At 46.5% G+C, this 13,538-nt stretch overlaps 1 protein-coding gene across 1 annotated transcript in view; it reads left to right on the top strand.

The window, feature by feature from the left end:
* Positions 1–8,735: 8,735 nt before the first annotated feature.
* SAMD5 (sterile alpha motif domain containing 5) overlaps positions 8,736–13,538 on the top strand; it is a 56,912-nt gene continuing 52,109 nt past the window's right edge. The window contains exon 1 of the mRNA XM_039230918.1: positions 8,736–9,428. Within this exon, the coding sequence (XP_039086849.1) occupies positions 9,003–9,428 (426 nt within the window). The 5' untranslated portion in view covers positions 8,736–9,002. The remainder of the gene's footprint in view (positions 9,429–13,538) is intronic.

Raw genomic sequence — 13,538 nt, 5'->3', positions numbered from 1 at the left:
TAGTTCCAACCACGTTGTTGCAAATGGCAAGATTTCATTCTTTTTGCTCACCAAGTGATATTCCATTAAGTGTATATATACCACATCTTCCTTACCCATTCATTGGTCAATGGACATTTGGGCTCTTCCCATAATTTGGCTATTGTGGATAGTGCTGCTATGAACATTGGGGTGCATGCGCCCCTCTGAATCAGTATTTTTGTTTCATTTTGATAAACACCTAGTATTCCAATTGCTGGGTTATAGGTCAGACTGCTACTTTTAAAAGATTCTTGGACAGCTCTTCTCTATGTAGTTATGCCACTACCAAACAATTGTATTTATTTTGTTTTATTTCTAATTTGGGGAGAGTACCTTTTAAAATTTAATTTTATATTTACCTTTCATGGCTTAGTGGTCAATTCTACAAAGCAAAATGATTTAAAGTCCCATCCTCATCCCTTCCATCCTTTCCACCCATCTCTTTTTGGATAGCCATTTCTGAAATTATAGGGCATATATCCATACCTCCTCTTTCTTAAATAAAGAGTAGCATGTTGTAAGTACTTGGCTCCATCTTGATTTTGTTTTGTTTTGTTTTTTCTTCAAATAGTAATATATCCTGGAGACTACTCCATTCCCGTGTATGCAGATAGTCCCCATTCCTCTAACATGTGCCAAGTACTTCATTGTGTTGACTTAGCCCACAGGCTATTCCAGCAATCCATTATTGTTGGGCATTTGGACTGCTTCTAATATCTAGCTAATACAAACAGTACTGGGATAAATAGTCTTATGCATACTTAAGTTTTAAAATTTTGCTGGTATTTTTGGGAAAGACTCGTAGAAGTGGGATTGTTAAATTGAAGGGTAAATGAACATGAAATTGGGAAGATATTGCCAAGTCCCCCTCCATCGGTGGGATGCTGGTTATTTTTATCTCATGTCTCAGATCCACCATTCTGTCCTTCACTTTAAGAGGCTGGCACCTGGACTCAGCACACCACATTTCCGCTGTTCCAGCAGGCTCCTTGTTGAATTTTTGGTAAAAGTTTTCTCGAGGTAGAAGAGGTAGAATGCAAATCAGAAGAACCCCCCACCCCCCAGGGATTTACTGCCTTCTGCTTTGTTCCCTCTTCCTGTCAGTGTCACCTCCACAACAGTTCTTCATACAGTAAGGGGAGGATACGGTTTCTGATTTTCTATACTCCTAGAACTCTCTTAGGTTTCTACCCCAGGAGGTCAGTAACCTACACTAGAAACCTGTGTTCTGTGGGGCTTCTTTTGAACCCCTGGGGTGGCCTTTCTTCAAAGATCTGATCCTAGCTCACCGAGGCTTTTCTCCTAACCAGTCAGGGAAGCTCATCTTTCTCTTAACCAATCAGGCAGCTTGCCTTTCTCAGGATTTTGGGTTCCAACTCAGGAGGAATCCTTCTCCAAGTTTCTATATTCTCATCTCAATCCCTTTCCTTGGTTTCCTCAGCCCTTAGGGAAAATCACTACTTCCTGGAATTACTACATTGTGGTACTACAGGGTTTACTTTAGGTCTTTTAGATTCAATACCTGGTTAATAGTTCTCTTTTAATTAAATTAGGTAATGTGAATTTTATTTTTCTGAGACTGACCAAATGTACAGGTTTTATCATCTTGCATTATTTACTCTCAGTCTGTGAGAATATTCATTTCTCTACAGCTTCAGCAACAGAGTTTGTTGCTAAACTTTTGGATGTTGGCTAATCTGTTAGGTAAGCCATGGTTTCTCAGTAGAGTTTGAATGTGCTTTTCTTTTATTTGGGGAAGGTGTAGAATCACTCAAATGAATATCCATTTGCATTATTGCTTGTAACCATCTGGCCCATTTTCCCTTAGATCTTCTGTTTCCTTTCCTATTTTTAGATGCTTTCTTCTCTGTTTTTATTTTTTATTTATTTATCTATTTTGGTACAAACTATATCAGTCCTTGATTGTCATATAAATCTGAATATTTTCCCACAGGGTGACACTTTCCACTTTGCTAGTGACAGTTGATTTAAAAAATTTTTATTTTATTTGTTTGCCATGCATACAATTTTTTATATTTATGTAATCAAATGTATCAATTTTTCCCCATTATTTCTGGAAATTGAATCAAAATTAAGAAAGTCTTCTCCATGCCCGGTTATAGAAGAATATACTTACGTTTTCTTTTAACAAGTATATCATTTTATCTTTAAGCTTCTGGTCCATTTGGAATTTATCCTGGTGTACAATATAAAGAATGAACCACTTATAGGTTTCTGGGGAGATTCCCTGAAGACCTCCTTTCTTGACCACTAGCAAGTTCTCTGAGGTCAGAACAACCTGGCTGAGAGCGTGTTGCCAAGATCATGACCCTGGTCCAAGGGGGTCTAGGCTCACTCAGAGAAGAAGCTGAACAACTTTAAAAGAGAGTCCGAAATTTGGTTTTGTTGAAACTGTTAAACCAAAAAGTTTTAAAGGTGTAGCCAAAACATCTATAATTCCCATATTTGTCAACCATCCTTTTAGGAACAGGGCTCTGCTGGTCTAAGGATCTGGTGCTCCACTCAGGTTTTATGTTGTCACATCCATAAATAAGGTCTGAGATCTCATACATTATATAAAAAGTGACCCCAAAGGCCAGAGTTTCAAAACTGTGACGCATGCTACCTGTCTGTCTCCAAAGCTGGAAAGACCTTAGGCTTCCACGGAAGTTCTAATTATGTGCCAGTTTCTTATAAGTCAAGGATTCAACAGTTTTAGACTACATATTCCAATAGCAAAATTTTTCTTAAAAGATTTTGTTTAATGAGAGAGAGAGAGAATGATAATATTAGGCAGGCTCCACTCAGTATGAAGTCCAACATGGGGCTCGATCCCACAGCCCTGGGATCAGAACCTGAGCCAAAATTGAGGCAGGTGCTCAACTGACTGAGCCATCCAGGTGTTGCTAAAAGATTTTATTTCTAAGTAATCTCTACACCCAATGTGGGGCTTGAACTCACAGCCCCAAGATCAACAGTTGTATGCTCTACCAACCGAGCCAGCTGGGCACCCCCCCCAGCAGCAAATTTAAGTCAAATAAGAAGGAATAGATTTTTTTTAAAATTTTTTTACTGTTTTATTTATTTCTGAGAGAGAGAGAGAGAGAGACAGTGTGAACAAGGGAGGGTCAGAGAGAGAGGGAGACACAGAATCGGAAGCAGGCTCCAGGCTCCGAGCTAGCTGTCAGCATAGAGGTCAGCACAGAGATCGATGCGGGGCTCGAACCCACCAGCCGTGAGATCATGACCTGAGCCGAAGTCGGACGCTTAACTGACTGAGCCACCCAGGCGGCCCAAGAAGGAATAGATTTTAAAACAAACATATGAAATTACTTTGCTTCAAAAAAGACAATCTACAACCTCCCAGTCATCTGGGGCCGCGTAGATCTCAGGAAGTAGCCTCCATCAAACTGTTGGTCCTCACTCCAAAATAGAAGTCACCGTTAGATGGGAACAACTGATATTTATTTGATTTGTACACCTGGTTATAAATTGAGTGATTTCAATGTTGTGATTACATAAATAACTTTCACTTGTCTGAAATAGCTTTTTAAAAAATGATTATTTATTTATTTTTGACAAGAAGGAAGAGAGAGAGCGTGCACATGTGTGTGTAAGTGGAGGAGGGGAGCAGGCAGAGAGAGAGGGAGACAGAGACTCCAAAGTAGGCTCCAGGCTCCGAGCTGTCAGTGCAGAGCCTGACTTAGGGTTCAGACTCATGAACCATGAGTTCATGACCTGAGCTGAAATCAACAGTTAGTAGCTCAACTGACTGAGCCATCCAGGCCCCCTGAAATAGCTTTTATCAATATCGCTTCACTTGTAGGGGATTATACAACCTAACTTTCAGGTTAATTTTGCTGACTTAGATTGAAAAAATGTAACAGGAGGTTCTAAGAACTGCTTATTGTTATTTAGCAAAATACTCCACCTGTCATTTTACCTTAGGAAACACTGGACTCATACTTTCCCCCTCTTTGTGGGTGCATTTAAAAATAATAGAATGTGTGGGGATTACCAGAGATAAGAGGGTAGGAATTAAAAGAAAATGGATCTCATTTTATTGTTTATGAGTGTTCGCTTCTTGCTTGGCTCCTTTTTGTTAGTGACCTCCAGGTCTTTGACTTCCTGAATATTATTTTTCACCTTTTGTTCCTTCCTTAAAGAAGGAAAAGCATGTTATAATAGAAATGAATAATCTAATGCTATCCTGCTGTGACTCCCTACTGTTCCTTGTCTCTCCTTCTTGCAAATCTGTGTTGTCACACGCAAGTATAATGTATACAGCGCATTTTACCAGCCGCCTCCACCCAGCCTTCGCCTAATGTAGTTGCTTCACCACCAGCCACGAGAGAACAGATTGCCCGTTACATCACTCAAGTGTATTGTTCTCATTTCTCCCTATGGCATATGTTCCTTCTAGATGCTTTTTAGCTCGTGGTTAAGGAGAGGCAAAACATATTCTGCATTTTAAGATTAATATTACATATACTTGACTTTTACAAGGCTAGACACCCTGGGGATTGACGTTTAATAGATGTTAATGGAATTTAATTTTTACGCACCCTATGTGAGAACATTTATCTTTGGAATAAAATGGTATGAAACCTGTGTGGCACCAAGAAAATTTCATAATAAATGATTTTTCACTCTATACCCTTAAATCAAGTTATAGAGTCAGAGCAAAGTGGGAAAGCTGTTTCTTGATATTTAGAATTGAGAACCTGAATATAATTATCATTAATTTATTACACTGAGAGTATCAATAGGCATTTTGCCAGAGTTATCACTAGAACAAAACAATTCTAAAATGGTGCCTATAAAGAAACTTTTCTCACAACCTACTTTTCCATTGATTTTTATTAGGTAAGAAATTCTTTCTGAAAAAAGAAAAAACCTGACTCCAAACATATTAAATAATAAACAGCATGATAAATGTTCTGAACATTTTCATGTAAAGAAAAAACTCTAATAAAGCAATACCACTCAGAAGTACTTGTAAAATTATAGGTACTTGACAATGTATGTTGAGTAAATTAGCTTGTTCTAATGCTCTGCCTAGAAACATAATAGCCACTTAGTTTTTTTAAAGTACATTTTTGCGCGAATTGGAAATATAGTTTAATTTCAGATTTCAGCTAATGTTATGATTCATAGAATTTGGATAATTAATTCAAGAGATTAGAAAATAGCACCTTTGTAATCTTCCTAATTAATGAACTAATATATAGTAAAAGAAACTATCCATTTGTTCTATACATATTAAATAGGCTGAGATCTCTCCAGTTCCAATTAATGAAGAAACCTCTTCTCTTTTCAGTTCAGTGACTGGCACTGGAATGCCTACTTAATACACATTTGATGATCAGTAGATGAATGATTTTGACAGGAGCCAGGCACTTACAGAAAAATGAGGTAGTGCAGCAATGGTGAAGGGCATACGAGGAAATCGATCTGGTTGCTCTTCTGGTTCTATCCTGAGCTAGCTGTGTGACCTCAGGTAAGTAGGTTGACCTTCTGAGCCTTGACTTCCCCCATGTAAACGTGGATGTTTGAGATAATCTCTAATGGCCTCCTCCCTCCCAAACCCTAGTTCTAAATGTTAAAATTAACCAATCATTGCCAGTTTTGCTTTGGACTTTAGCCATGGGTAGAGCTATACTTAGGGAACAAACCCTCTGCGTTAGAAATTACATGTAGTGGCCTCTAGAACTAAATCTATGCTGAGGCAAGCAGTCGAAAGATAGAAGCCTTGAGGGTTCACACATAAAAGGTGGGAGCCAGTGTAGGAGACCAGAGAAGTAGAAGGATATCTAGAAAAAGCGCCCCTGTAGTTCAGAAGTCTCCAGACAGCAGGTTTTCTCTAGAGGTAACAGTAAGTTTTATTTATGACTGATTAACAACTGATTAATTTATAAAAGGCTTCGCTTCCAAAGAGAGCACCAGGATACTTTATTTCCTAATTGGATGGTGACTTTGCACATAAATAAAGGAGAATCACTGCTGCCTGTTGGGGAGACAGTTTGATAAGGCAGGTTTGTTGTCTTCCTCTTGATTTACTATGTGACCTTGGGCCAGTCATTTATCTTCCCCCAAACCAGATTCGCTAATTATAAAATGGAAATAAAAATACTTGCTGTCTTCACAGAGGATTAATGAGACAAGGTGAATGTCTTTAAGCTCCCAGAGAAGAAAAGGCTGTATACAAGGAAGCAAAGAACTGCTAAGAAGCTGCTGGACTTTTTCACATGACTTGGGAAAGAAGAAATCCACAAGGATAGAACCTCAGAGCTTTAAGTTTTCTAGTCTAAAAAAAGTGTTTGGGGGCGGCGGGACTCCTATGTTAAGACCAGCCCAATCTTTCCTCCAGCATTCACTGGAACTGGAAAGGTCAGCAGCTGGGAGGCAGTCGCTGAATTTACTCCTCCAGAGTTCTACCTCTTGTTGCATCCTGAACAGTGACATCTGCGTCCTCAATTTCTTCTTATGTAAGATACTGAATGTGATACTACTTAGTTATGTACATGGAGATACATGTATAGATGCCGGATATGTAGTGAATTCCAGATAAGCTCTCTGCTGTAACATGTCTTTAGCTGCATAATTCAAACTGCTGGAAGGTTTTCCCCCTAGAAATCAAAGATTTAGGAAAAAAATCAGTTCTCTTAGGAAAGAGCGTTGGGGTACAAAGGTACACGTGATGTAAACATTCTTAATTTAAAAGGGGGGACAGGGAATTGATATAAAGATTGGATTCACCTCACTCTCTTACACTGAATAAAACGTGTTTGGACAACGCCTTAAAATTCGCCCGCGCGACCGCAAGGGGGCACTGTGAGCCTGCTTTGGCATGGGAGAGGCGACAGCAGCGGGGGTCCGACAGGACAGAATCCCCGTTCAGGAGAAACGTACCCCCAGCTCGGCCCCGGAAGGAGTGGCCTTGGTGACAGCAGCAGCGAGGGGCTACAGGCGGCCTGACAGCTCTTGGAGATCGTTTCCCTCCCACCCCGCAACAAGTCCCTTCCTGGCAGTTTCTTTCTGGCGGCGGTTTCATAATGTGGGATCCGCTAGTGCCTGAGCTTGGAACCCCAGGCACCTTTGCCCCGTAACCCCCCCTTCCCTCCCCCCCCACCCCGCTCCCGAACTGCGGGGAACATTTTGGGTGCGTCTAGGTGGGGGGTGTTTCTCTGGGCAGAAGGGTCAAAGCTGTCCTTAAGGTGTCTGTGTCCCTTAAGGGGTTAAGCTTTTCTGATTTAGGGAAAGAGGACTCTCCCCTCCCCCACTCCCCAAAAACCAAACGCGCAATTCTGGAAACGACTCTGAAAGCATCAGTAGTCTGTCTCCAAGGTCCAGGCCAGCGCATGGCACTCCCCACCGGACTCCTTCAGGAACCGCGCCCAGTTTAGGTCCTGAAACATCTCAGGTGCCAAGTTGAATCGCCCCTTCTGCGAAAAGAGAGGAGACCGTGAACCTTCCCCCAGCGAGTACCTCGACCAACATTCTCTTAGCCCCAAGAAGAGGTCAGAAAATTCAGGGAATTTAGGCGAGGCACTGCCTCTGTTCCCCGTGCCGCTCGGGTCCCCACTCCCAGGCGTTTCCCAGGCATCGGGCAAAAGTGGGCAACTCGACCGATTCTCTTCCCCAGAGAGAAAGTCTAGGCGCGCGTCTTGCGTAAAGCGGGCTGGGTCGCGGTGTGTCAGCGACCCCGCGACCCCGACCCCGGGCGGGCGGGAGGAGGGAGGTCTGCCCCCCAGGCTCCAGGACAGTTTGCTTGCAAGTGTCCCTGGGGACAGAGCCACCCGGGGAGTTAGGGCAGAATGCGCGGTGGGCGGACCGGAGTGAAAGCACAGTGGAGACGCGGGTGAAAGCACCCGGCAGAAAGCAGCGTGGGGGGCCGGGTGGAACGCGCTGGCCCGGGGGAAACGTACGACTCATCCCAAACTTTCGCAGACTCCGGGGCTCAGGAGGCGAAGGCCAGGCAGAAGCACCAGCTTCTTCCGCCGCCCGGCGCGCCCAGCTGCAGCAAGGAGGGGCGGCGCGCAGCGCAGGCTGGACTCGGCGGCCCCTCATCGCACCCACCCGCCGGGCTAAAGTGCCATCGCGCGGGGCTCTGGGCGGGCGTCCCCGGAGGAAGCCAGACCGCCGGGCTCCGGCCTGCGCGCCGGCTCCGAGGAAGGGGCTGTCACTTGGACTGGGCAAGGAGGGGCGCAGCTTGGCCGCACGGCCTCGCCCGGCCGGGTCAAGCAGCCGAACGTGCCCTTGGGCTGCCCGCGGGCGCGCCGGCTGAAGTCGGGGAGCCTCGAGAAGAAGTGAGCGCAGAGATTTCCACGAGCCAGAGAAATCGGATTAAAAAGAAACGCACCGAGCGACCCAAGGCGGCCGCGGGAGCCGGGCAGCTTAGAAGCCACCCTCTGCGCGCCGGGAGGACGACAGTGACTCGCACTCGCGAAGACCAGGCGCTCCAGGGCGGCCGCGGGTCCGCGCGGAGGAGCCGCCTCCCCAGCGCGGGGCGCGCGTTCAGACGCCGCCACCGGCCGCCGGAAGGCGAGATGCGGCGCGCGGCTCCCGGCCGGTCCCGGCGGAGCAAACTCCGGGGCGGCTCCGCGCGCCGCTGACCCCGCGCGAGTCCGAGGGCTGTGCCGGCCCCGCCCGCCTCCGCCCCCTCCCGCGCCCGCCGCGCGCCCCTCCCCGCGGCGGCGGCGGCGGCGCATCCAGGGGCGGCGCGGAGCGGCTCGCCCAGCCGCCAGTGCCTGCGAGCTCCGGGCTGCTTGGGGAATTCACTTTGCCCCTTTTACGCTTCTCCCTCCTCGGGATTCTTCTGGTGGCTCTCTGGCTCCGGCCCTCTCCTTTCCTTTATACGGAAAACTTCGCAGCGATTCCTCTTTCCCCTTGGAGGAGAGGATTAAAAGTTCCAAGAACTGGTGCCGCCCGTGCGGCTCGGGCGCCGGGACGGGGCTTGCCGGCGGGGTTCCAGTCTCGCCATGTGCACCAACATAGTTTACGAGTGGCTGAAAGCGCTGCAGCTCCCGCAGTACGCCGAGTCCTTCGTAGATAACGGCTACGATGACCTGGAGGTGTGCAAACAGATCGGGGACCCGGACCTGGACGCCATCGGGGTGCTGGCTCCCGCGCACCGCCGCCGCATCCTGGAGGCCGTGCGCCGGCTGCGGGAGCAGGATGCCGCCGCCGCCGGCCTCTACTTCACTCTGGAGCCGCAGCCGCCGCCCGTGCCGCCCGCGGTGCCCGTGCCCTCCGGCCGCCGGGGGGAGCCGTGTGGCGGCCCGGCCTCGGCCGCCCCCCGCAGCAGGGAGCTGGTGAGCTACCCCAAACTGAAGCTCAAGATCATGATCAGGGATAAGCTCGTCCGCGACGGCATTCACCTGAGCAAGCCTCCGTACTCCCGCAAGGTAAGGAGGCGCCGCCGGGGCGCGCGGCGGGAGGGGACACGGCCCAGTCGCTGCAGCCCATTCCAGGTGACGACGGGGAGGCAAGGACGCTTGGGGTATTTGGGATGCTCTCCTCTGTCCTTTCTGTATTCGCTCTTTAGTCCTTCCTTCCTGGTATCGCCAGCGGATGGTAAGGCACGATCCCGCACCCAGGTGTCACTTCTAAACTAGGACCAGGTCTCTGCTTAGAGTCTGATGCTCACCTGTCCGGGGCCGCATGAGCGGCGCTTCTCCAGGAGCAAAGGGCAATTCCAGATCCCTTCTGTGGTAGTGGTTAAGTCTGACAGGTACCAGAAGAGTGGTTCATACCTACATTGGTGTCCACCCTCCTTCTCCTTCTTATCCTTCCCTTTTGGAGACATGTCCAAAGGGAAATTGACGAACTCTTTAAGGAGTGGGGAATCAAGCCCTGTTCTTCCCAAGTCCATGAAGTCAAATCCCAGCACTGCTGCGCGTCTGTAAAGGGAACCACTGACATGGACATTCTGGGGGGAAAGTAGAACAAATGTCCGTCTACTTGGGATGAGTTCTTTCCGCTGAGGTTCAGGGAGGTAATTGGTGCTAAAGACATTGAAGATAACGGGGCCAGGGAGGCTTGCTGCTCTGGTCTGTGCCAGGTCACCAGTTTGGTTTAGAACCCCTGTGAGTTCTAGAAAGTCTTGAGTGGACTTGCATTTGGGAGGGGAGAGCACGGTCCAAGGAAGTGAGATTTTCAGTGGCCAGTGAGGAATTCCCACCCCCCACCCCCCCCACACACACACCCAGGGGTGTAAGGAACTGGGAAGTTACGAAAAGTGCTCTGTGAGGAAGGCTGAAATACGGACTTAGGAGTTGAATAATTAACAGAAAGTCTTATTTTCACGCAAGAGCTCTCCCTCCAGCTGAGTCTGTTCCGTTTAGGTTTCTGGAGCCATCTAAGTAGAGGGTCTTTGCCTTGAAAGGAGGAGTAGACAGCACAGGTGGTCCTCACACGTGATTGGATTTACCCAGGAAAGGGAGCACTCCAGCTGGAAATCATATAGAGAAGCTCAGGGGGAAATGGTGGCGAAGAAGCTGCAGGTGGCGGTCAGGGAACAGCTGTAAACACAGCACCCTAACGGGGAACATGGATTATCTACGTGTTTTATGTTCATCTCGGTCACTTGCATTGCTTTATGTTCTTAAGTCAAGGTCATAATGTCCAGCTTTCGGGAAGGGCAAGGAAAGACTTGGTGAAAAGTGGATAGGGTACATGGGAATAAAGGGTTAATATTATCCATATGTGATCTTGCAAGAAACGCAATTTGGATAACTTGCTTGAGAGTATTAATTCATTTTAGAAAAATATTGAGAGGACAAGTCTGAAGGACAGTTTGCCTCAAATTAAACCTATATTCCACTTACCCATTCTGTGTTGTTACCTATGTAACCCATGTATGCCTCAAACAGGGGAATAGAGAAGAAAGCACACTTTTCCCAGGCAGGTAGAGTTAGTTCTGTCTGATGTGGGTAGAGGGACGGGACCATTAGTATAAAGGTTGATTCCTGGAGACAGATCAAAGGAGTTAAAGGTGGTCAGACCCTTGTGATTTACATCCCAGGAAGTGAAGTGGGTATGGGCCGAGAATATATGAGCAGGTGGGCACATGGTGAGGACACAGGTCAAGGCCTGGCTAGAAAGGGCTACAGAGAGTAAGGTGTGTCACTAGCACTAGCTTATTCTTCAGGAACAGAGCCGTGTACAGGTGAGAGGGCAGAGCGCGTGGGCTGGAGAGTAGAGGGATGTGCGGGAAGTATCACATTTGGTTCTGATACTTAAAAATACAGGCATCGATATCAAACTTAGAAGCTGAGAAGGATTCTTGTTCCACTTAGAAGTGGTTGAGAATTCCATGGAGATGAAATGTCTGGCTGCAGGCTTCGGACTGAACCCTCCTGCCTAGATCATTGTGTAAATATTGTAGTGCCTTTGAGCAAGTGTGATTTACAGAAGAAAAGTTCACCTTGTGTTATAATACTGTTTGCTTTCCATGTAAATGATGATTTCACTCAACTTCTATATAAATCCTATAACAATGCTTGATAATAAAGATACACCCCATTCACTTTCCATACATACTTAATTCTGGTTCTTAAACTGATGGAAGAATAAAATGGGGTAGAAGTGTTTTTGCACCTTCACTGATGCTCCAACCGGGGACCAAAAAAATAGAGATGACAAACTGAATTATAAAACAAGTTCTATTACTGTGTTTTTATATACTTGTTATAAGAAAAACACCCAATAGGAACTAAAACGTGTTGAACATTGCATTGAGCATACAAGTGAGCAATGCCGGGGCACCTGGGTGGCTTAAGTCGGTTGAGCATCCGACTTTCACTTAGGTCATGATCTCGCGGTTCGTGGGTTCGAGCCCTGCGTCGGGCTCTGTGCTGACTGCCAGCTCAGAGCCTGGAGCCTGTTTCAGTCTGTGACTCCCTCTCTCTCTGACCCTCCCCTGCTCACGCTGTCTCTCTCTCTCTCTCCTAGAAAAAAAAAACATTAAAAAAAAAACAAGTGAGCAATGCCACGTGATGTTGGTGGTTCTGAATGTATCACTTATGTGTGCATTGTCTCTAAGTTTCTTGAGTTTTAAAGTACTTAAGAATTGTTTTCTGGCATAGCTTGTTTCTGTGCAGATAGCGCTAGAAGTTTTTCTTCAAAATGTGATCCACATTACAGTATCTCCTGGTTCCTTGACTTGGTCATGGTCAGAACGTGTAGGTGTTCATTACATGCATTTGGGATTTTCTTAGGTGCGCCTTAGGTTTTCTTTATAGTCATCTGCATCATTGATCCCTGTGATTATTTTCTGGCATTTTGGTAAGAATATTAGGTGGCTTGATTGTGGGTCATACCATGCAAGGCAGGAACTGCAAATCTTTAGAGAGGAAAGTAAATTGAGGAGTTCTCCCAGGAATCACCCGAGAGGAAGTTAGGATTGGAGGATTCGCCTCAGGAACAGTTAATGTTGGGGGTGCTGTGCTGCAGTGTCTAGTTCATCTTACCAACTGTTGCCACTTTCCCCTCTTTGGTGAGTTAAAATGTTAAGTAAAAAGCTAAGTTCCTCTTTGTTTTCCAAAGGCTGTAATTAAAATATAAGTTCAAAGTAAGTTTCCCTTTGGTTTTCCAAAGAAAGTAATTAAAATGTAAGTTCAAAGTAAGTTCCCCTTTGTTTCCCAAAGCAAGTCTGCAGCTTTGGAAAACCAGGAGCTTGGAAAGAACGAACACTGCTTGAAATCCAAAAGCACCGAATGAGTCCCTTTTCTGTCCCGTACTTAGCTTCTGTGACTGCTGTGATTTCTGCCGTAGTGGAATGGCGTTATGTTTTCACAGGGAAGGGATTAGGTCAAGCTTTATACATATTATCTCAGTGCTTCACTGAGCTTCCCTGTGCCAGGCTTCTAGGCTCCAGGTCCCTGTGCTTGGCAGGATGCAGAAGCCTCCCCTCGAGGAGCATGGTCTAGCAGGGAAGACATAAAATGGAACAGTAATGCTAAAGGCATGATTGCTTTAGTGGGTAGCACATGATGCCATGGACAGTTGCGTCCAACTTCATTTGCAGGGAGGTGGGTCTGGGCAGGCTTTCCAGAACTGGCATTTGGTCAGAGAACTGAAGTTTGGGAAGGTTTGGCCTGAAGGTTTGATATAAGCAAGGATCCTAAGGGAAGAGTATTCTAGAGGAGAGAGAACAGTGAACAGTATGTGCAAAGGCCAGAAAGGGAGAGAGTTGAATGTGTAGCCTGGCAATAGGAACTTAAGGGAGTTCAGTCTGGCTGGAGCTCAGAATGCTTGGAGGAAATGGCAAGATATGGAGAGACAGTCAGTGGCTGGTCCTGGATGGCCTTGAACTCATATTTAGGAGTTTAGAGTCTCTTAAGAGGGGAACTATTGATGGATCCTGCCCAGAGGCAGGGCAAACAATTTAGTTTGTTGTAAGGTCAGGAGAGATTTGCCGGTGGCCTGGACTCGGTAGTGACTATGGGGGAGGAGCAGTGGAGGTAATCGTGAGGTGGAATAGACAGAACATGGTGACTGTTCCGCTGACAGGG

Source organism: Hyaena hyaena, unplaced genomic scaffold, assembly GCF_003009895.1.
Source record: "Hyaena hyaena isolate Hyena2069 unplaced genomic scaffold, ASM300989v1 scaffold_52, whole genome shotgun sequence".
NCBI lineage: Eukaryota > Metazoa > Chordata > Mammalia > Carnivora > Hyaenidae > Hyaena > Hyaena hyaena.
This window is presented reverse-complemented; position numbering and strand designations above follow the sequence as displayed.